This window comes from Linepithema humile, chromosome 5, assembly GCF_040581485.1.
Source record: "Linepithema humile isolate Giens D197 chromosome 5, Lhum_UNIL_v1.0, whole genome shotgun sequence".
In the NCBI taxonomy this organism is placed as follows: Eukaryota; Metazoa; Arthropoda; class Insecta; order Hymenoptera; family Formicidae; genus Linepithema; species Linepithema humile.
Genome location: NC_090132.1, coordinates 28,075,717 through 28,100,631, shown reverse-complemented (window position 1 = coordinate 28,100,631; position 24,915 = coordinate 28,075,717). Strand labels below are relative to the sequence as shown.

General features: G+C 36.0%; 2 protein-coding genes across 8 annotated transcripts in view; one reads left to right on the top strand and one right to left on the bottom strand.

The window, feature by feature from the left end:
• Positions 1–24,915, bottom strand: part of Notum (palmitoleoyl-protein carboxylesterase notum) — a 454,423-nt gene that overhangs the window by 208,702 nt on the left and 220,806 nt on the right. The gene's annotated exons all lie outside the window — the stretch shown is intronic.
• The window catches only part of KaiR1D (Kainate-type ionotropic glutamate receptor subunit 1D), a 345,484-nt gene that overhangs the window by 225,017 nt on the left and 95,552 nt on the right, over positions 1–24,915 (top strand). For all 7 annotated transcript variants that reach the window (XM_012377144.2, XM_067356340.1, XM_012377142.2 and 4 more), the window contains 2 exons: positions 3,234–3,465; positions 7,715–7,870. In XM_012377144.2, the coding sequence (XP_012232567.2) occupies positions 3,390–3,465; positions 7,715–7,870 (232 nt within the window). In that variant the 5' untranslated portion in view covers positions 3,234–3,389. The remainder of the gene's footprint in view (positions 1–3,233; positions 3,466–7,714; positions 7,871–24,915) is intronic.

Here is a 24,915-nt window from a genome sequence, read left to right as displayed (position 1 = left end):
ATTGCGTGCCATCCGATAGAGTTTGAACCTCACAAGCCCATCTGCGAGAGCGCGCTATATCGCAGCTTTGCCGATACATCGAAAATTTGCGGATGCAGGTCGAACGTGAAGCCCCGCGTCGGTCACATCAGGCTCGAAGGAAGTCACCGACTAATAAGTTATGCTGAAAGAGAATTGGCTATCGATGCATGTATAAGCTGTCGTTCTGTGCGTTACGCGCGTGCAACATCCTGCCGATAGAAAGGTCTCACGGGTGCAAACCCGAAGCGACGAGGCGTTTTGCAAAGTGGCGTGCCCTGGTTAACTGCCACGAGTTGGTAGTTCCGGGAACAGTTCATAGTGGGTAAATAGGTAAATGGTGCGCTGTGAGCATGTATTACGCAAGAGTTCATACACTGTAATACCTTCCTTTGCCGTCCTATTAAATTAATTCGTGAACTACCGGAAATGAAAACCAGAGCGATTTTAAATAATACACCGAGAATAATAACGGTAAAATGTGAATTTCTTTAGAGAAGACAAGTAAAAATGATTTAAAACATTTGAATAAAAATAAAAATCTGTAATGCAAACAAGTAATTAGTACTAACTTCAGTGGCTTTGCATATATTACGTAGACGCTGAGTCGCTCCAACAATATACTAAGCCCTATTCTTACATTGTATGTTATTTTTATCATTTTACACTTAATTAGTCTGTTATGTAACTTTAATTGTTGCTATTACACTAGATTAATTTTTGAGTCAACGAATAAAATTACTATTCTATTTTGCACCTATTCTATTAATGTTTGCGAATAATTTTCAATGGTTTTTCTGATAACTACTTGTTCGGAGCGACATATGTTTAGCGATTGCTATTAATTTACACATCGAAATTGAAATGTAAATTATGTTTACCAACCTTATGGTGGTTTAAGCTCACCGCATGTCATAGATTACTATATTATATTCCTACACGACGTACACATATTATAATATAATTTGAGATAGTTGTAACTGATTGCATGTGCGCTATCACACCAAGCTTGATAATAACAGGAGTGCGCAATTATGAATGTAATCGAAATTATGTGTAGCACTAGCAAATATTATATGTTTATGAAATGGGGATATAATAATCATACAGCTGCATATGTGTAATATTGAATTTTTAATATTCGATACGTGCTACTTTTGATAATCAGAGTATATTGCTAAAGGATTTAGAATAAAATGCCCAATAAATTTAGTTGTTCGATTTCATGCACTTTGGAATATCCGACTGACTGCGAATATTAAGCGATGGCAAAAAAAGCAAAAGTATTTCACCGCGTCCGCATACTTTGCTTAATCACACATTCTCGATTGACAATCTCTAATGTTTGTAAACACGCAGTGAATAACACACGCGCCGAACACAAAGCTGTGGGAAAACAAACGGAAAAATAAACACAATCCATCTCGACGTGCGACAATTTCCATAATGAAAGGGAGGATTTCCCAAAGGCGAATAAGGGATTTGCGTCGCTTACGAAATCTGCATCGCGGGATTAACAAATATTTTTCTAGGGCGCGTACATAGTAGTTCGGCGCGGCGCGGCGCAACACTATGTATCTCCACTATATTCCCGGCTACATTTACGAACCTTGCGCAATCCAACTCGGTCCCACCTTTCGCGGAGCTCGTATATTGTACACGCACAGCCATTGTAGCTACATATTCACCGCTCGCAACGCGAAAAAAAGCCCTCCAGCTGCAGTTTAAAAACGCGCGCGACCCCATTTTTTCCCTCGCTCGACTTCCTCATTCCCAACAGCGCCTTCGCTTGGTCGACCATCCGTTAGAAATGTATTTGTTGCTTTCATTTCTGACCGCAAGGTTATTTTACGAAGATGGATAAGTACGCAAAGCAGAGAAAAATCATACGTTTTGTAATGTGTAAATAGTTCGCTGAAGAATCCATCTATATGTACATGAAGCGATCAAATTTCAATAAAAAAATTCATGAGAATCTAACTTCTAATCTAAATATATTAATTTTTTTTACATTGTAATCATCAGTGCGATAGAAAAATTTTGTATTTAAAAAACTAAATAAGACGCGTGGAAAAAAAGCACTTCATATACATTTAAAATAAAAATGTACGACCATCATTCATAATAAAATTTAGACAAGATGTCAGATTTACATCCCGAGGGATGTTGTAATTTAAAATCACTGAGGCTGTTCACCCACATTTCTTGTATGATATCTGACCGCGACATTGTATAGCATTTACTTTCATGGGGTATCACGGGGCAGCTGCAACAAAAGGAAGAAGCTGCGCGCAGCAAGGAGCGCGCCTTGGTATTTCACAGAATATATTTCAGCGTGTAATATATTTTGGAATTATATTCAACGTGGCGCTTACGTAATACCACCACAAACTGCCGGAATATACGGCCGTTGTATAACATTTCGCAAAACTTGTATTTAGAAAGAGATGAATAACAGACATTTATGTCTATTATAGTCGTTTTACTATGCATGCGTCCGGCCGTAGCCATTCGTGCCGACTCCGTTTACTATTTAATTTACTTTACTTGCTCTGAACTACACAACAGCTGCAATGAAAAAGAGCAATCACCGGTATGCAAAATTTTCGCCTTTCCACGTTTTCATAACACATCTTTTGTTACGGACGAAATCATTTTCTCCATAGAAATAGTTGGTTGATTTAAAGATTCAATTTTCTGGAAGTGGATCTGATGTAAGATGTGTAAACAAAATCACATCTTCTTCTGACTACAGATTTTTCGACAAATTGTTTTCTTGCAAAATTTTATCGAAGACCATTGCAGTTTCTTAGTATATTTTTTTATATTCTACTAAAGCGCGAATTTTCAAATTCTATAAAAATTTATAAACTCCTCGAAGTGAAATCAATTTCAAATTATTCAAAAAGCGTAAAAGTTAATGTATCCACATATTATTCAATTTCTGCTCTAATCTCGTCTCTCTTTCTAATAATTTCACATCAAATCTCGATTTCGATGATTTAAAAGGCCGATTCTATTGGCCTTCTCATTACTTTTCCATCCTCGCAGAACATCGGTATTTCTCGATCATCGCCGATTCTGCGTCGGCAGTCGGCGACGCAGTGGTACTTCCGAAATACAATTCTCTCGTAAACGAGGGCAGATATTCAGGCCGGATACGAAGGCTTGCAGCGTGCATTTTAATGAACTCGCTGTCCAATCTTGTTTTCCAGTGGCGTAAGTTTCTTTGGGAGGACGAAGAGAGAGAGAGAGAGAGGAAGAGTCCGGAGAGAGCAAGGGAGAGAAAGAAAGGAGCTACAGACGGCGGCGGCGGCGGTGGTGGCGGCGACGGTGGGCGGGGGAGGCGGCGGGGTGAACCGGAACCGGAAATGGCTGCGAGGTGGCTGCTGCTGCTGGCGCTCCTCGCCGCCCACGTCGCGGCTCTTCCTGATTTCATTAGGATAGGTGAGTATCTTTCCCAGTTTCTACTAGCATGAAAGCCGCGACTCTTTCGACCACGTTGAATAGCGTCAGTAAAATTATTATCAATGTCCCAGTCGATAATACTCACGAGTAAAGAGACGGTGGTACGACTTGACTCTTCGAAATGATGTTGAGGATGGAGCTTCACAGATATTATAAGCAGGTAAGATCTTATTCCCTTTCGTTACTTTCGAGAGAACTCGGAAAAGAGAAAAAGAGGAATTTCAGATTCAGTTACAGAGATAATTAACGCAGAAGAACACGCCCACATTTTTCAACAGGAATATGCGCGTGTAATTAATTTACTTGATTTTGTTTTATCTGTAAGAGCTGCAATAATTGAAGCATACCTTCAAGCAATCATAATATGCAATCTAATTTTATCGTACTTCTTATATTATACGTTCCTTTTTCATTTCTACTTTACGTAAACAGTTAGTTTAATTTTACTCTTTTGACTCTGTTTAAAATTATCTACTCACTGATTACGCTGTCTTGTAGTTTTAATCCATAATTATTTTTAGTTTACATGCTATTACATGGACGCATAAGTAATTACGAAATACCATTATGTCGTACGTAGTAACTTCATGAAAATGTTTCGCCACTGAGGCAAATAATTGAAATTAATGACAGCAATAAAAGTCTGCACTACTAACAGCGCCCTATTTAATTGGCACTGATAACGACGTAAACAGAACATGCAAGTAAATAACATGCATTTTATCGATGTGCGACGACAATTACCGAAATTCTAACTGGTGCGCGTCAGAGAGAAAATCAGTTCGATGTCAACCATGTGCTACTACGTATGTAGCCACTATATAATACGAGGTATTTCACAATCAAATGTCATTCATCATATTTGCTTGAGTATATTAAAGTAGTAACAGTTGATTATAAACGTATAATCTTTTAAGCACTTTTCACGCATAAAAGCAGTCATCTAATAATATATATATATATAATTTTACACATTTTTGACAAAAAAAATTTATAATTTTATAACTTTATAAATATTTGTGTGAAAAAAATGTGCTATATTTTAAAAAATTTTGCTGTCTTTTATGAATATAAATATATATCCAAAAATAAATTTATAAAGAAAGAAGAAAATAATATTAATTTACTGATAATTAATTTTTAAGTCAAATTGCTGCTTTGTTACACAAATTAACATCACATTAGTATACAATTCGCTCTGCTATAATTTTCTTTTCACGATGCAAAATATTATCACGTTCTATTTTTTAGAAGAAACTTTAAAAGTATAATACGTTTCTTGCTTTATTGTAAAAGCGCTCGGTCGCTTTTATACAAAACATGTATATTTAAATTTTCATTACGCGTAAAGAAAATTACGAGATCGTAAAGTGCAGTGATTTTTGTCGATGGTTTTTCCAATAGAAAATAAAATCTCATTTATTTAACAGGGAGTTTTCGAGATTTACATCGCTCGACGCACATGTCATTATTCGAAAACGAAACATATGTTGTTACTGTTACCAGCATTTAATAACAATGTAATATTATGTCGGCTGCGATAACTTTGTATTGCAAAATTATTAATTTATACATATTTCTTCCAAAATAAATATGAAAAAACAAAAGCACTGCACTTGTACATTACTTTTGTATATTTCATTCCTATTTTTCGCAAATATAATAAAACAAAACGGTGATTCAGCTGTTTTATCTCTGTTTTACACAAATATACGCGTGAAACACCGTCACTGGCACTGTTTAACATCATGATTACCGTTTTTACATAATACGAATAGCATGATGCGCCGAAGCTTTTATCGAAACGTAAATTCACGTTGCACACGATTTCCGAGTGTTTTCTTTTTTGAGAGAGAAGCAGAAGCGGATCGATATATACGTCCGAGCTCAGGGGAGATACTTGCCGTTCTTGCTGCGAATTTTGATACATTCGTCCGTGCTACGTTTGTGCTACGGCGTATCACCGATGGCGTTGTATGGCTAATACCTCTCTGTATTGGAGAGGATAGAGCTGGAAAGCAAAGGAATTTACCGAAACAAGAGAGAGATCGAGGCGAGAGAGAAAGAGAGAGAGAGAAAGAGACAAAGAGACATCGTCAGAAATTCTTTTAGCTTGCATTACGTCGATTGAATTTTAAGCGTTTCACATTTCTCAGCTTTCTAATTTTTACAGTATTTTCCTCAGCGTTCGTTCAATATCCATTGTAACTTTCTCGTCGCTTCTGCAATACCTATTTCCATCTGCGTTTTCCGTCGTTATTGCTAGTCGAACAATAATATAGTTTCTCTTGTTAAGAAAATTGCGCTTGTAAATTAAATACTGATATGAAGAAGAGCACGAATCTCTTCATTTTTGGTTTAAATTATCACGTTTGTATGTGGTTTACAATCATTGTGAGAAATGCAAGCAGTAATTTATTCGCTTTTTTAAAAAAACTGTCTCTTGCGTCGTTCATAATTAGAGCGACGAGCAATTTTCTGTTTTAGAATGGCAACTCATCACTCGCCCGTTTTGAATTCAACGTTATCACAAATGTTATTTCACAGGCCATCAGACTGAGGTCAAAATTAAAAACGCCGCCGCGCGCGCACACCGTGGTTGTATACTATTTTCGCGATTTATTTGCATAAGCCGGCAGCGGCAGACTTGCTTTTTCGCCCGCGTAATTAAATCGAGGTTTGATATACGAAATGCTAGGAATGAGCTCGGACGCCGATGTAATCGAGTGGGATCAATTTACCGTTTTTATTGCGTCGTAATGGGTGCAACGAAAGCAATCACGGGGTCGAGCGTCGCCGATCAGCCCCGCACGAAATAATTCATCAACGATTAATGAATGTTCGAAATTAATTAATTCGACACGGCTCGCCCGGACAAGAAAAGACAATGTTTAACTTGCGTAGGCGTACATGTTTGCAGCAGTAGATTTGCAACTTTATAAACTTTCGTAACTGGCTTGATATGTTGTTTGTCACTACGCATTCGTGCGGAGTTTAGTGATATTCGCAGTACAAAGGTTGATTGCTCGGTAAGCCGTTACACGCATCAAAATGTTATTTTGCGCTTTTAGCCACATATCCCAGTTTCCATTTTTCCTTTGTCCTTTGCCAGGACCTTTATACACCAATTTCATTTCTGTTTATGAGTCTGACAAAAAGTCACGTGAGATTTATTCTTCAGAAATGATGTTTTGCCATTTCACATTAAGATATTCACTTTCCCGTTCGCGTTATTACGCTCATTATTGGCCGCAACGACCACAACGAATCGCGTAACCTTCCGAAATGCGCCGAAGTAAATCGATAACGGGTCGCTAACGAGAGACGTAAATCTATCCCGCAAATTCTATAAATCGTAGAGTCAAGCCGGCGCAGCTGCTCGTACAGTTACTTTATGACGTACACGAGATTAAAATCAATTTATGGCGCCAATTTCTCTCGACCGAATGAATTGGAAGGCGCGGAATTTCAGCGGTCCGCCCCGAAGAAAACTGTCGAGAGTACTTATGTGACGCGAGATGATGGAAATGACAGAAGATGGAATGTATGGTGCAATTTTTTCAGCGGAATACAAATAAATTTGTACTCATACGGAAGCATTCCAACTAGAATGTCATGATTTTGAGAGAAATATTTCATGAGTTTTAATCCAATTTCGTTGTATAGCTGCTGAATCGTGACTTACGCGTATTTGTTATTTCTAATCGCTTTTTTTATAAATCCCTCGCTTGTATATTATTTGATGTCATCGATATCAAAGAAATTTTCGATTGGTAGAGTTTCATATAACAAATTAATATATTTCTAGGATTTGTTGCGACCAGAGAGAATGTTGTCAAAAGTGTGTTCGTATTTAAAAACTACACTAATCAAAATATCGTACATTATAGTTTCTAAAGCACACAATTTTCAAGCTTATGCCGATACATTTTTACTATCGGAATCATTCGAAAAATATTGCTTACGACATGTATATACATCCGCATAAAATGCATTAACAATAGAGTTCTGCAAAACGCAATTCTAGCTGGGATCATTCTACAAAATAGAAAAAAATACATATAAATAGATGATAAATCTCTATCATTTTCCAATACTAGCGGAAAGAGAATTAAATAGACGATTGAATAAAGAGAACATCTTGGTGATTGTAGACGGAAAATAAAGAGAAGTGCACGCGTGCATCTTGTCAAGTAGCACCTTTTAATATGGATGCGTGATTTCCCAGGCGGGCTGTTTCATCCGTCGGACGACAAGCAGGAAGTGGCCTTTCGCTACGCTGTAGAGAAGATCAACGCCAACCGGGACATCCTGCCCAAGTCTCGACTCAGCGCCCAAGTCGAGATGATACAGCCGCAAGATAGCTTCCACGCTTCCAAACGAGGTGAGTTTCATAATTGAATCGGAAATATGCGGGTGATACGAGACTCATCCCTTCCTCCTATCAAATTTCTCGCAAAAATCAATTATCTTCCCTATCGTGCGATACGCTCTCTATTTCCTTTCTCTAATGTTCTACCTAATATTTATTAAATATTACAAAATTAAAGAACCTAAAGTAATCAAAAGTTTTATAATTAAAATACTTTCATTACGAGAAAATTCCAGTTTGTATAAAGACGTGTAAAAAATTACTTGAAGATTTTCTTCTTATTAGCAACGTGTATTTCAGAGCATTGAAACTAAGAAATTAGAAAAAGAGCAGGACAAAATAACTCAAGTTGACGATATCGACAGAAGTCTAATAGCAGCTTATGGAGTAGCACGTATTGCAAGCAAAAGGCTACTGTCGTTGGAAATCGCTTCGCGTTAACATATGCGCGGCACGCCGCAAACTGCCTCGAAAGTTCGCATGACTTGCTTGATGCGCGAAATAAACTCCATTTACACGATTAAGGATTCGAGACGTCGTTGCTCGCGTGAAGCTTCACTCTCGTCTCAGTAGTGAAACGGGGTACTGCCAGCTGATGCCCGTGACGATCTTGGTCTTCAGTTATATCAGTAGAAGCGCCTAACATCCTTATCTCAGGAGAAGTAAAGCTCGTGTTTAACGTTGAATCCTGTTACTTGCAATTTTGGCATGTCTAGTACGTCGCGCTAGTACATTTTGCAATGTAATAGTCATCTCACACGATAACCTGTTTTTTACTTTATACATATTAATAATAAATTGCATTTAGAAATTGTGTTTCGTCAAAGTGCTATAAGCTTTTTACAAAATAATTTTTAAGGTAAACATTTCTACATTTTATGTTTTATTATCGATACGTTGTATATTATTATATTTTATATTATATCATATATTGTTAATTAAAAACTTGATATATTATTTTCCAATAAATAGAAATTATTTTTATTGAAAATTTATATTAATTTTTATTATTGATATTAACTTTGTAAGTAGTTAATAAAATGCATATATTATATGAAAATAGTTTTTTTCTTTTAATTTCTTTTTTCTTTTAACTAGTAACTGATTTTGTGTAAATGTTGTACTATTTTTTAAATATTTGTTGCGTTCAATCTTAATAATTTTTGTTTTACTGTTTCTCTTTTCTATTTTATTAGAAAAGGCTGGTGGTGTGAAATTGTTTCTCAATCCAACAAGTGAACCATGAACATTCTGGCAATCGTGAGATTCAATATGAAAATAATTCTGAGCAATATATTATATATGTATATTCACTAGTAACTTATGTTATATATATATGTATATATATATAAAATGTAAGCCTGCGGTTACTCGCTTAACTATGTATACAACCGGAAATTAATAACGTCCAGCACAAAATAATAACTCGGCGGATATTTGCGCGTAGAATTAACCAGAGCCAACGTAATTACCATGTCGAGTTACTAAATGATTAAAGCGAACGGTGCATTCTAAATATGCACACTGGAGTCGCATACAGGCGCATCGGTCATGCCGCGAATGTACGAGCATATGAGTCGCTGCAAAGCACGAACAGGAGTTGGATGACCGAATTTGGCGGCGCTCCAGGACGGTATTGCACCATGAAAGCAATTTTATTGATAAACTTCTGTTTGCCAGAAGTTAACAAATCTCCTTGGGACACGGCGATCGCTAAGGCCGAAGCTGGCCGGGCGCAATCGTATCGCACATTCGGCGATGCTCGAATTCGCCGCCGAGGGCGATTCGAAAAATTTATCTCCCCCTGTAATTCAACGTCGAAACGACACAGCGCAGAGTAACGAGTGTTCTGTCGGATACTAGAAACTGGAACTTTGTTAACAATGGTGGTACAGTCATGATTGCGAATTACACGAGATTTGAGATTTATTAACAATGGTGTACAAGTAAGATAATGCGAATTATATATGGTTATTTTATGAATAACAATGCATGTTGGAATTGCAGCATGACACAGAATGTAAGATGTATTCAATATCTGAATATTCAAATGTTATTTCCAGTCGAATTTTGAAATTATATATTCTGAAGAATATGAAACACAATTAAGAAAATTTATTAGAAGTGGATAATCTCGTCAAATCTCTAATCATCTTAATTGAAACAGATATACGAAATTATATTAGAAATTAAAGTTGTAATATTTAAATAAAGCAAATAAACAATTTACAATATTAAATTGTATCGTAGATATCATTGTCACATCTCTTTTTGCAGTGAGCCACCCTAACCATATATTTGATTAGCGAGAAAATTGCTTCACAGTCGCCAGAGGGAAAGAAAAAGAGAGAGAGAAGAAATTGATAAACGATTGTCTGTAAAGTCGGATGCAATAGTGGGATAAATTAAATGCTGGAAATTCACGTCAGGTTTCGTGTTCTTCTCGTCGTCTAGGTTTCGTTTGTCCTCAGAGCGAAGGAACCTTTCCATTCGACAAACAGAAAGAGCGGATGGTCGTTTGGACGATCTCGCCTCGCCGTCTTTTTACGATGCGACGGAAAAACACCAGCGAATGCGGTGCCTTTGTTCGCTTCGTACCTTTACCATCGCGGCGGCACGGTTGTTGGTAATACACTTTTACGATTCCGCTTGGCTGTCTCGGAATTTTCGGCAATGCAGCCCGTCGTTCCCCACCATGAAACGCGAGTTGGAACGAAAGTTAACGAGGACGCGCACATTCGATTATGCGCGTCGCCTCGTCCGGCATTGTTGAAAAAAAACCGCAAGGCGCGATAACGTCAAGCGATAGCAATTCCATCAAGGACAATTGCTGATCTCACTTCGTATATATTACGTGAAGGATATTATTAAAAATACAGAGATACAGATACGCAAATATTATTGCACAATAATTTTTATGAAGCACCAAGAAGATCTGTTTGTTTTTAAAAACTTAATCTTCAAACAATTTTATTCATAATCAGAAAACAGCGATTACGTATTAATTCGTATTGTTAATCATTTTTTCAGGAATAGAAATACGATATTTTTATATATTAATTTGCTACGAGCATTATTTTTTTGCCAAATAATTTTCCACTGACCAAACATTTTTCTGAACTTTTCTTGTGTTAGATTACGTACTGTAATATATTTTATCGATTATCTTGTAACCCCCGCGAAAAAAATCTTGCAAAGTTGAACGTCCCACGGCGCCAGTGCGGAAATGAGAATATACCGAAATGCCCTTGCGAAAGTATAAGAGACGCCTCGTGATATTTTACGCTTACGGCGACGGCGCTTGGCGAGCATGTCCGAGGGAGGTTTCCGTAACTACCCACCCGAGGGTGAAGAAACTCAGTGCGCAAGCGGTGGCGTTGTCTCGCTCGTTTCACTTTCGCTAAGCCAATTTCCCAAAAACCACTGGAAGGAAACGAAAAGTTCCGGAGCCGTGGGAGCAGTCGCAAGCTGCACGACGACGACTCCAAATATGGAGCCGTCCGCTCTAATTTTGCTATAACTTTTTCGGAATTTCCTTTCACATTATTACGCAAACTTTCGAGATTGTATTGGCCTGTGGAAAGCTTCTCTGAAACTATTCTGAATGTCGTGGCACGTGATTTCAAGTTCGGAACGAGGAGAATCAAGAGATACATGAGCGTCATTAACCCTCCGCTATCTCACCACACTTTGAAACACGCTGATACACGCGTAATTTTATATTAAAAGTAAGGGAATTTCATAAACGAGTTGATATTTTTTTTTTAAATTCTGAGTATATGAGCGCAAGCTTGATTGGAAAAAATGTAATATAAGGATTGGATTCAGGATTGTCACTTGGAAAAAATTACAATCATAAAAATAATAACTCTATCATCGAGAAAAAAAGAAAGCGTTTTATAACATCTAAGATAAAAAAAATTGTTGAATATAATTCGATAATTTAAATTAAACCTTTTAAAAAACTCTTCTTATCTTTTTATCAAGTTTTAATAAACTCCGAGCTTTCAGTGTGAAATAAAAATAGTGAAAAACAAAAGAACTATTTAAGAGAGAACTTAAGACGATGATTAAAATGCTAGATTGATTTAAAAAGATTTACTTATGGCATAAAAATTAAATTATTTCACTTCAAACTTCTGAAATTTTATTAAGCGATATTGTGCCTGCCATCGAAAATTACTTAACTACCGCTAATTTTCTAATAGTTTCGAATATCGATCGATAGATTATACTAACTTTCATAAATAGATCGATTTGGGGTGACGATTAAGCGCGACCAATCTTGTGAGTAATTATACACGATAGCCAAGTGGCACACGTCGTGCGCTCATTAGAAACGCGCAAATAATACAACTGCAAGCCGCACTGCAGTTCTCAACGAAAATGCAAACGTCATATTATCTTCTTGCAGTGTGATTTCGATCACATTTTCGTGCGTCAGCAAACATTGGATATATGACAGTAAATGGTAGTGAGATTGTCAATCAACAATGGAATCGAAAAGGGTTGGAAACGATAAAAGCAAAGGCAAAGAGATAGAATCGCGAAATTACGTAGCAAATCATGAATGTAATCGTTTCTTGCTCTTGTCGGTGATAAAATGTTTTTTTATTCTTGTGTTTTTTAATTTGAGATAACCGTTTTCGCATGCATTCCATGAAAAGCAAGAAATAATACGAGCATAATAAAAGCGTACGATGACGATAGTGTCATTAGAATCGAAAGATTGTACTAAAACGAGCATTAAATATACATTTTCTAAAAATAGCATCTCATTCTTCGTACACTAAATATATTACGAGATATAAGGACTGCATTTTTACAAACTTTTATGAACTTTAAAGTTTTTTATTCTTATGATGTTTTTAAGTATAAAGAAAACTTTATAATGCTCCGTAATAGTTTAGATGTTTCATAGTTATACATAATTTAAATTAAATTACGTAAATTAAATAAAAAATACGACATTATTAAGTCTTTTATAATTGGTTTACCGCTCTGAATGTAAGATAAAAAATATTGATTTCTAATACTAGTGTTAAAACTTTGATCAATTGATCTTTCATATTAAACTATAAAACTTATTAAAAAAACGGAAAACATCTATTAATGTATATTGAATATTATTATTTTTATATCCTAAAAATATATATTTGTATTATTTTTGTTTCTAAATAAAAATTTTGATACGTATTTTCATAAAATTTCTTTTCTTACATATTGTAATCTTATCATTCAAAAGAATGATAAATTGCATACGATTTGTACAAAATTAGATATTTTTCACTGTTAAAGTAGAAAGACTGTAACTTTCTACTTTAGTAAAATCCAAATCGCAGACGAAGATATGATTATCAAAAAACAATCATTAATTATGTAGTACATATTACCGAATGGAAAGATAACGAACGATATCAGTATTTTGTGTAATCATGCATATGCAATAAATTAATTCACTCATCGGTCGTTGTACTAATTGTAAGTACGTTGTATACGGCTAGTTGTACGACCTCAACTGCACCTAAAAAAATAAACATAAATTTTAATTGTAATGAATTATATCATATACTGATTAAAACATAACTATGTGTAATAAACTGTGTAAATGATTATTTCAAACTTTTTATGATTATTTAATAAATACATACTGTAATCATGCATGTGTGCGTTCACACAATTATCACAGAATTATGTATATATTTAAATAATAAAGTAATCGTTGTGTTTACCAGTTAAAATAATACAGTTTGCTCTAGCCGCCTTAGAATTTTCCTGTCAGCTTCATGAAAGGATGAATTTTGTCGATGAATAGGAGAAATCCGTGCTTCGTTATACGTATATCGGACGAAAATTAATTCGCGCATTTTATTTTCGAAAAAAACGCGAAGATATGAACGAAATCACTTCATGATAGCCACACCGTAATACACACGAAAGATAAACACGAAAAATGCGAAAAAACGTGAAATAAAACACACTTCATGCTGCACTTTGTACATTCGCACACATAATTGTAGCAGTTACTATAACCTTATACTTTTCGGAGATCAATTCAATAATGTACGCACTCCGAACAAGCGAGTTAATTTACCAGATTATCGCATATATCGTACACAAATAATAATTACCTTTTAAACAATATAATTTAAAATTGAATTTTTATATTATATTTAATGAAAATATATCATTTTCGCGCGTTATCAGCATTTGTACTTACTGACAAGTATAACCCCGATGTAGTTAACTATAATCGACAAAATGCCGTTAATCGCGAACACTTGCGCTAAAAATAATACGTTCTGGCGATCGCCCGTCACTGTAATCGACACTCCCGATAAAAATTTGCACTCATTATACACTTTTAAAAGGTATAAAATACGTAATTAATCGCGAAACGTTTAGATTCTGCTTTTCAAGCTAATCTAAAGAGAGACTGTTATGGCGGCTGGTAGGTGGCGCAGCATTGATATTGCTGATCGATATTGCAGTATGGGCTGGATCTCAACGCTATCTATGTGTTTTATTCTGAATAAAAAATAATTAATCGATCGATAATCGATATCGACGCTGCACATCACTTCCGACCGCTGCGACCATTTCTTTCGGCGCATAAAATCGGAATACAGAATATGAATACTGTGTGATTAAACGCGTATTGTATCGGTATTAAAAGTGCGTAACGAGTGCGAATTTATGTCGGGAGTGTCGATTACAATGACGGGCGATTACCGAAATGTATTATTTTTACCACGCTTGTCTGCGATTAACAGCGTTCCGCAGACAATAGTGATGCATGGCGTAGTATTCAAAGAGGTTATATTCAATGAATTTTGATGCTGTGAAAATACGCGAAAAAATCATTCCTACATTCAAAATAATTGAAGCACGATGTATTTCTTGTTAGATGTAGCATATTGAAAAAGCTTATTGCGAATAAATCAGGTAAAAATCAGGCAATTACTCTGTGTACATCTGTACGACATCCGTGTAATCGCTAAAATAATCGTCGTTTATTTCGTTTGCACCAAGTCATGTATAAATGTCCCCGAATGTGCGAAGTGCTGCAATTATACGCGTGGGCGCGTTTCAACGCATACCGTTTTATCTCGCGTATTTCGCGATGTGGCAGATTTGCGACGTGACTCTGTGATTCTCACGTAAGTGAAATGCGAGTTAATTTTCATTTGATAGTGTGAGTGTTCATCGATTCTTTAGTGGAGCTGATACGAAGCAGTTTAAGATGGAATCTGCAACGAGTGCAGCAAACTGCAATATTCTAACTGGTGAATATAATTATTTGTTTATTTATATAATATGTGTGTAATCTAATATGCTAATATATACATATTATATTATTCGTATTTATTAAATATTTAATAAAATATTTATTAAGCATTTATTAAATTTTTAAAATAATTATTCGTACAATTTATCGCATACAATTAAATTTTAATTCAAACGGAAATAATTAAATAATACGGGTAATGGAAAAAATAATAATAATCAACATACATAAAATATGTATGATAATTCATAATAATTAAAATATATATTAATTTCTCCAGGTACAGTTAAGGGCGTATTTAGCTAGAGTACAACAATCAGTGAGTGAATTAATTCATTATACGTGCATAATTACAAAAAATATATACTTATATCATTCGTTATCTTCTCGCTCATTAATATTAATCAAAAAATTGCCTAAGGACCGTATTTTGATGATCACATTCTCGTTTTGCGACTTGCAATTTTACAAATAACAAAATACAAAATTACTTTCTTTTTATTTCAACGATGAAAAATTTTCGATTTTAATTAATTGTTTAATTTATAAGAAATTTTCGTAAAAGTGGTATATAGAAGTTAAACCGATCCCCAGTAGTAAAAGATAACAATATTTCGAACTTTATAATTGAGATAATATCCATTACGCTACGGTTATAGTCCATAACTATTTACTCCATATTGCATAAGCTTGTGGCGATCTGCGCCAGATGTTAGGTTCGCGCGTTCCACGATGTACCTCGCAAGTATGCATTAAATGTCGTGCTGTGCAAACATCGCAGCCGATTTAATCAGGACACACGTAGCGCGTCTTGTTAGGACCGGGTCAGCTTAGAATGCTGACCGCCTCTCTCTCTTCCCCTCGGCGAGTTCGCGAAATGTTGGCGAGGGGCTGCTCCTCGCTCGGACCGCGGCGAGAGTGCATTAGCTTTTCATGCAATTACGGGACGCGCATAAGGGCGCTGCTTGCCTCGGAAGCGCACCGCCGTAATTATGGTTTTGAGCTTTTCAATTACAACAACGGTGCTGCTGCTGCTGCCACCGGGGCGGTAGTGCACTCACAAATGTTCCCTGTCGCCTGTGTAATTCGAAAAATAATTAGCTCTTTCGCTTGTTGAAAATCGCATTGTATCCCCCGTCTGACCCGGAGATTTTCATACCTTCTTCTGTTAATATTCCTCAAAATTAACGATAATTGCGATTTTTAGTGATATGGAACGTCAACTACTGGTGTGCCAGTGGTAATATATCATTTTTTCTCGCAAACAGTAAAAAAAAGCGATACGATAACACAGCGAGGCAAAAGTTTAATCTTGAGTTCGGAATTAATAAAGTTTTAATGTCTGATAGAGAAAAAAATCCCGATAAACATCTTTGATGAGAGTAATCTATGTATTATTGAGAATACATAGTCTACTCGTCATCCACCGTGTTAATCCCGTACGACGGGATTATTGCGAAATTTATCCACATTTAACTTCCTCCTCATACAATGCTCCACGACGGGAGAAAAACCTACATAATCGTCTCATAATATCTGAAATTTAAAACGGAGATAATACAAAATCCAGTACGTAAATCACGATGCGTCCAATAAGACGCGCGCATACTAGCATGCAGTTCGCGCGAAAAGCCAGGCGAACATTATGAATACTTACGGGTCGCCGCAATTTCCGCTGTTTCTTTCAATGCCGGGGGTTTTTCTGTCCGCGGGACTCTCGCGACTCTCGGGATAAATCGGATTTTGTTTTGTGCGGACTCATAGGCATGCAATTAAATCTATATACTCCGCAAAAGAATATGAACGAAAACAATAGCGGAAATATTTTTTTAGAGACGATGACTTATGAAACGGGATTTGCAAAATACTATTAGTTATGAATAAGCTTGCAAAATCCATTCTTTATCCTTTCTTATTTATTTCTCTTTTCATTATATATAATTATTGGTCAATTAAAAAATGATGGTATTGTTAAGGATCGAAAGATTTTTATAAATTGAATCTTAAGAAAAGACTAAACACACATTTTATTTCTTTTCCTTTTTAAAAGGAAGTTTTATAGTTGAAATAATATTCGAAATTAAAAAACTGTAACAAATAATGGCTATAAGATTTTTCTTTTGTAACTTGTAATATGATTTGTAAACACATAAAGAATTCTTAAGACGTGCATTAAGATTGGATGTACGAATGTCGGGAACATAAGAGATCACGATCGTATTTCTGTGGTTGTTTGATCAACGGAAGTAACTCTCTATTCAGACAGGGTGATTTAATAAAGGAAACCACGATGACCCTTGTGACGTCGAGTGGTCTTTCTTTTATTCCGGCTAGTTACTTAATATAGTTTCCCCTTAGTCTCTTTTGTCTCTCACGTAAGTCACAGAATATCTGACTATTCTCTCGACAACTTCCGCTATTTTTCTCCCCTACAAAGTACACGCCTTTGCTACTCTTAAAATTAAAATAAATTTACGAGCTGACGAAGTTCGTTAAGAAGAAAATCCTCGTTATTTAGTAAATCTACTTGAAATTCTCAGATATGGCTCTCGCTGGTACTATAACTGGGAAAAAGTCGGAGATGTTTCTGCGATATAAAACGACTCGTTGAATCTTGCATTATAAATGTTCCATCACGAAATCAAACGTCACACGAGATGCCGATCAAAATTCTTCAACGACACATTACTTGTTCACATGTTACATAATGTTTGTTCTGACAGAAAAAAATTGAATTTGCAAAATACAAATTATTCTTCATATCTTGCAATTCTTCATTTTTCATGATAAGAAATATCAAGGTAGCAATAACTTTTGAATTATAACCAACTAAAAATCTAAAAACGCTCGCAAATTAGTATATCTTGTTTCGCAGATATAAATAAATAATGAATTTATGATAATAAATCAAAATAAATGACAAGAAATGAGATATCCTAATAAGAGATTAAAATTATGTAGTTCTTTTGTTTTATCTTCACAATTTGTGCATACATATAGCGCCATTAATTGTATAAAAAGCAATTTCAGAACAAAGGATTTATCTCTATAAAGAAAAAATTTAAAATTCTTTTTCAGAAAGAAAAAAGTAGCACAGAATATAATCTCTCATTTCCTGCATTTTCGTAAACACATTATAAGCGATGAAAAATTGAACGAAAGCTAAGTTAGTGATGTGACGGTGAGAGATTTCCTTACAAAGCTGCTTACGAGAATTCATCTGAGTCGAGACAACAAGCTATAGTTTAGGATACTTGTAGGGAAGCGTTCAAGAGAGTTTCTGGACGATGTTATCATATCACATTATATTGATGGGGTCTTCGCTTTCACTAATTGTTTACGCGCTCCAAATTGTTTACACGCTGCTTAACCGTTGTCAGGATTAAGGTCCGCTCTAAATTATGCAGAATTAATTATCACAAGTAAATGGAGTTATCGAGGGTTTCACTTGATCGTTCGAGCTGACATGAAATGATCAAATAATGGAAATTGTTGTTATTACAACACACTCAATTATTATTAGAAGTGTTGCGGCCATTGAATATTTTCTTCGATAACTAACTAATTTTTCTTTGAAATTTCTCTCTAAATTTAATGATTCTAGCAATTTGCACGTTTTAATTACCTCGTCATCCTGTCCAACATTTACAATAAGTTACGACAAACTGTGATGCAAACGTCGGAGCATGTGCAAGCGGAAGCGCGCGCGCGTACAAGTTCGATATCTCATTTCAGCCCCGTTAATTCTGAATTTTCGCCGAGTACAACGAAAAGCAGGCTTAACCGAGGAAACCGCCACTTTTGGTTGATAGACGAAAGTTTCGCCGGTACGGCGAATCGATCGCACCGGCTGGCTCCAGCAATGGGCGGCGTCGTTCCATTTATGGAACCCGCTGTGGCGCGATCCAAACTTTTTCCTCAATTAAAGGAGCGAGTTTCGGAGCTATAATTTTGTGCCCTGCGTTTTACTACTTTTAATAAAATTAGCGACGCGCCGCCGCCGAAAACCTGTCGCGCTCGAACGACCACTTCTCCTTCCTCATTTGAGCAGCTTTCTCGTCGGTGCTTTTCATTCTCCTTCTCGAATAGACCTCAAGTACAGTAGCGCGTATAAAAATACCATAATCGGGCTATTATTCTCCGTCACGGGCTCGAAACGAGGGAAATCGTGCGCGCAGGAATAATATCGCACAAATAATCGCTGTTTTGGACGTACATATTCAGCCATATTGTACATGCAAAGTATACAGAATTGCCATCGTCATTAATTAATATTGAACGTTTAATATGTAATCAAGTTATTTATCATGTAATTGCGAGCAGTGAGTAATTTGGTTTTTATGCGTTTAATTACATATGTATGTTCTTCAATTCTTATCAAAATATTTTTGTTGCAACGCCGAAATATTGCATTATTTTGTGAAAAAAAATCTTGTCCATTTAAAAAAAAAATATACATCGTAATAGCGTTCTTGGTGTGCTATGTCCAATTAAATAAATTTATAACTTCGAAAAATAAAAAAATAAAAATATATACAAAATATATAAAATTGCGAACATTCTCTGTAAAAAGATTATTGCTCGAAGAGCGCATAAAAATTTTCCACCGATTTTTTTACGTATGCTCGCAAACCATACTGATAATAAAATATTAGTAAATTATAATAAATACTAGGGAAAGAGAGAGAAAAGAAATTGCGGATTTAAAATAAATCTTTTTGAAAACATGCACTTTTGAAATCTTATCATCGATGACTCTAATTACGGGCTTAAATAAACATGTTTTGGTTTAATTAATCACAACATCATAAGTTGGTGTAAATTGCAATGACATACATGGGAAAATTATTGCTTCACTGAGCGATACTGAAAACAATACAATTATTTTATTGCACAAATTCAAGATTCACTACGCTTTTATCAATTGATCGCTCAGTATAAAACGAGTTCAATATACATACACATATACAATAGCTTGCACTGTTTTCAATTGGCGCCCAGTGAAACTGGGTGTTGTATGTGTTTCTCTCATTTATCTACAAGCGTCGAAGTAAAAATATCGAGTAGTATCGATAAACAAATGTGCTCGGATATCGTTGGTCATATGAACCATGGATACATCTGACTCGATTTCGATATGTCTGACTCGATTTTAGTTCAACCTGCACAAGCGATTAAACTTTTTTGAAACGGCAAACAAAATCGACTTGTTCGTGTGCAATGCATATTTTCTATCAAATTTGACGAATAAATTATATTTTATTACAGTTTTAACCTTCTCTCCCATTTTTAAACTATTTCAAAATGCTTAAAGAAATATAATTGAATTGAGAGAATAAAAATATGTTAATAGATAATAATGCAATAGATGAAATCATACTTTTCCGTTTCGTTAAATTCATAATCTTTTTTTTATTCCTGTAAATTACATTAAAAAGATTAAAAAGAAATGTATTGTCAATTGCTTGAGTGATTAATGGATTCATGGAGCAAAATAACCGGCAAAGAAGAACATTTGCATCGTTTTGTTAATAGGTTTTATTAATAGGTAATAATAGATCACAAATTGTAGTACCGCTATTGGAATATCGGTCGTCGGAACGTTTTGTCGAAGCGTGTGAAATGTTCGACAGGATGACACATCGCGGGATTACATAGGACTGCATCATCCTCGGCATTACAGGAATTCTATTAACTCCCGCCATCTCCTCGCGAATTCTCGGCAAATCAGGAATTTTCTATTTTTCTCCGTTGGCTAGCACCCGCGAATAATTTTCAATAAAGGGCGGACTGAAAAATACCTATGGATAGTATTGAACGCTTTCGACATGGAAAATATTTCCATGTCGAAGATAAAATAAAAATAAAACATTATTGTGTAAAATATGGCTTTAAACAGCATACAAAATATTTTATACATTAGAGTAATTCAATGAAAACAATAATAAAAATGAGATATTTTTAGCTGAAAAATTATGATACTTTATATACATATATTTGTATCTATATACAAATGCGAGATATTGCTTTTGATATATTTGAAAATAATATTTGTAAAATAAACAATTTATACAGTAGCAGTATAAATAAATTTTAAGGACATCAAAACGGATCTTACAAAATTATTTATGCTGTGGAAAGTTCTAGTGGAGAAAAGGAATATATATTTATCAGTCTAATACAAACTTTATTAATTTTCACGAAACAGATGTTACAAATTATTCATGTCTACAAGAAATCGCTTATTTCATAAAGATATTGACAGTCGTATAATTAAGTCAGCGCTACACTTTATTAAACTTTATCGATGATCTATGAGAGAATTTATGTCAATTTTCCAACGTATAGTTCTTCACGATTTTCGACCACAATTTTTTTTTATGAAGAAGCACTGTTGAGAGAAGAAGGGTGCATAACTTTCGAAGAAACTTCGCGGCACAATTCTTCGAATACGTTCATCTGCATACCAAAATACACGGCTATTTAACTTAAATTGAAATTTCAGATCACGACGGGAACCATAAAAATAACGGAATTTTTTCAGAAAACACCCTTATAAATTTATTCCTATCGTCCTATTCCTTATTAGAATAATCATGGACAATTCGTTTCTCTTTTTAATATAATTTTAAATATGACTGATTCTTATTTTTCACTATTCACGAAAGATTACATAATAACGGATAAGACCGTACCTCGTACTTGAGTTTTTATACGATGAGCGTGATTAATTTTACGTAATTTTATTAGACAGTGGTGAACTTTTGTCTCTAAAATAGTAGAAAGAAAGTTTCGCCGTGGACGGTTTTGCCCCGCAGAAAGAACAATAAATTACGCTTGCGTAAAGGTGTCGGCAAGCGGATGCGGGAAAGGGAACGTTAATCGGATTGTTAGCGGGGAGCAGAAAGTCTTACAATACAACGAATGAATATTCGCGACCAACGGTTGAAGAGAGGACAAGTCGGCGCTCATTAATAAACGTTCCTAGCGACGTCGTCGCGTCGTTTTCTTCTAAATAAAGTGCTATTTGTTCCGCACGGGATAATAGTCGGAAATGAATGTATCCTTCGTGCTTGGTAATAAACGTCGCCGAAATAGACAAACATTCATAGGGATATAATTTAGCCGTTAGAATATTAGCGTCTTACATTCATGTTAGCACAATACAATACAAAGTAATTATCGAAACAATAACATATTATCATTCTTTCTTCAAAGAAGAATATTCTGATTTTATCAAAACCAGATCTATCGAAACTTTATTTATCAAAATTGTCTTAAAAAATATTATTGTTTCATAAATATTTTACCAAAATTTTACTAAAATTAATTTTATTTGGTTACCATTTTATACCTTTCTTGCGTACTATTAAGAATAATTAAAAACAATAAATTATGAAAAAACGAGCTCTATAAGGGTTCGCAACACTGAGAAATTTAATAATCAGTAGTAATTCTTATTTTTCGCGGTTAAACGCCCTCATTAAGAGCGAGGGTCCAATGAGTCACGGTATTCGCGAACGCTTTTCCGAGCATTCCGTTGAACTGAGCACGACCGCACGACGACGGAGCGGAATATAAAGGCGAGTTATGTGCCGCGTTCTCGCGACGACGGCGCGAGGTCCGGGCCCTGTTAATCCTCCGTGGGATTTCAACGCCGAGGAATTTGCATAGTCGCAGGATTTTTATCCGCCCGAAAGGCCGGCCGTCGGCCGTGGTTCGGCGCACGAGAACACTTATACCGAGTAGTTCCGCATCCGTCTCGTCGGTACGCGTTCGTCCTCTCGGGTAACAGTCGGCGCTCGGGGAAACAGGGCGCATCGATTTTTCATTAAGCTTCAGCCCCGTGGACCGTCGCCTGCTTTGCATACGCGCTTATTCGCTGCACCGCTGCGTCGCGGATTCCCGGATTCTCCCTTCCACGAAACCGCGCTCGCGCGACCGCACTGTTTCCGATTACGCGACGCAGGCGACGCGAAATCTCGTGGCCCATTTCCGCATCGGCCATTCCACCGGAAGCGACGAATGAGCCGGGAAGGCATCTGCCTGTATGTGTATTCGAATCCGATCGAACTTAACACGCGTCATTGCTGCGCGAAAATTATAGCGTAGGACGGTAATGCTGCGAGATAGTCCCGTGACAAGTATGTTTATCGCAATGTGTGTGTGTGAATAACTTTCTTATGCTAAATTTCTAAGAATTAACTTTACATATGGCTTCCTTGGTATAGTTTGTTTGCGCACAGTGCAATCTGATAAATATCGAGAGATAAAATAATACTCTGAAGTAAACATATCTAATTTAAACATGTGATAGGAGGATTATATAAAGCTCTTCAGGGTCCGTTTGACCCTTAAAAAGATATCAGGATTAAAGGGGAAAGAATCAGGGTTTAGCTACGTTATCGTCTCTGCGTTATATTTACGCGTCAATCGTTTCTACGCATGTTCGTGCAAACCAGCGTGGAAAGTAGGGCGCATTGGGTGGGGTCGTATAAAACGAGGCGAATTTTGGGAAGCGAAATTTCCATCACCGCGATATCCTTCTTGCATTTCCCGCTTCCTGATTTGATCTACGATTGAGCGACGCTGTCAAAAGTCGTTCGTGAATCTCGCCGTGGACATTTCATAAAAATTGCGCCGGCAAAGTTGTAAAAACTTGCTCCTCTCGAACAAGTTTAACACTCGACCGATCGGAGCTCTCGAACTTTCTTACGATCGCGTGATGAAATTTCGCGGGCGGTGTAAGAACTGAGAAATCTAAACAACCATCACGACGCTTGCAGCGAAAATGGTTGATAGGAAAGAAATATCGTTTACTATTTCCTTTCTTCCGAGAATCACGCGACAAATGCGTTTTCTATTTGAGCACTTTGCATTCTGCCCACTATTCGCGCACTACATTCGAGTATGCAAAATTTACATATGACGAAAATGCATTAGAACGACAAAAATGTGAAACTCCCTCGTAAGCATATTCTTGAACGACGGAAACAATATTTGAACATCTGCTTGAGTCGAGCATACATGCGTGTCTTTAATAATAAAATAATATTGCAAAATTATTCGTAGGACAATGTTAGTAACGGAAGGGGATTTTCCCGTAACATTTTGTTTGATCACGATCTTGCTGCGCGCCCGATTTATTAGCTTAAGACCCCGAGAAATCGCCCGTTCGTCTCTAATCGCCATCAAATATCTCGGCTCGCAGCAACCAAGGGCATTTATAACAGTGGTCTAGTATATCAAGACGAGTTCAACCGTAAATGCCTTGTAAAGTTTCTACACAATTTCCCTTGGTTTGGTTATATAGACTTGTTCCCAATCGCATGACTTGTTCTGCTATTGTATGTACACGACCGCTAGACACGCCCGGCAATAGTCCCCTTGTCGCAAAGTCGTAGATAGGTTTACGCTACATCGCTGAAATTACGATGCTGACCCGAGCGTAGCAAGTAACAATAAGATGTGCCCAAATATGTACAATCGCCGATGTGCGGAGGTAAAATATCATCGCAAGAACTGCGATTTGTAACGTAGCGAATTAATTAGTACACGGCATCGAGCTGTAAGACAACGGGACGGTAATTTCGTATTACGCTTTTTATAATTTTAAGACTAATGACAACAATAATATATAAAAAAATATTATGTGTATTATTTTATTACTTGATATTTATAAAATACTCACGCAAAATTTAAATATTATAAGTGCATTGCCATAATTTTTTTACAGCCAGAAATCAGAAATATAGTATTACAAAAATTA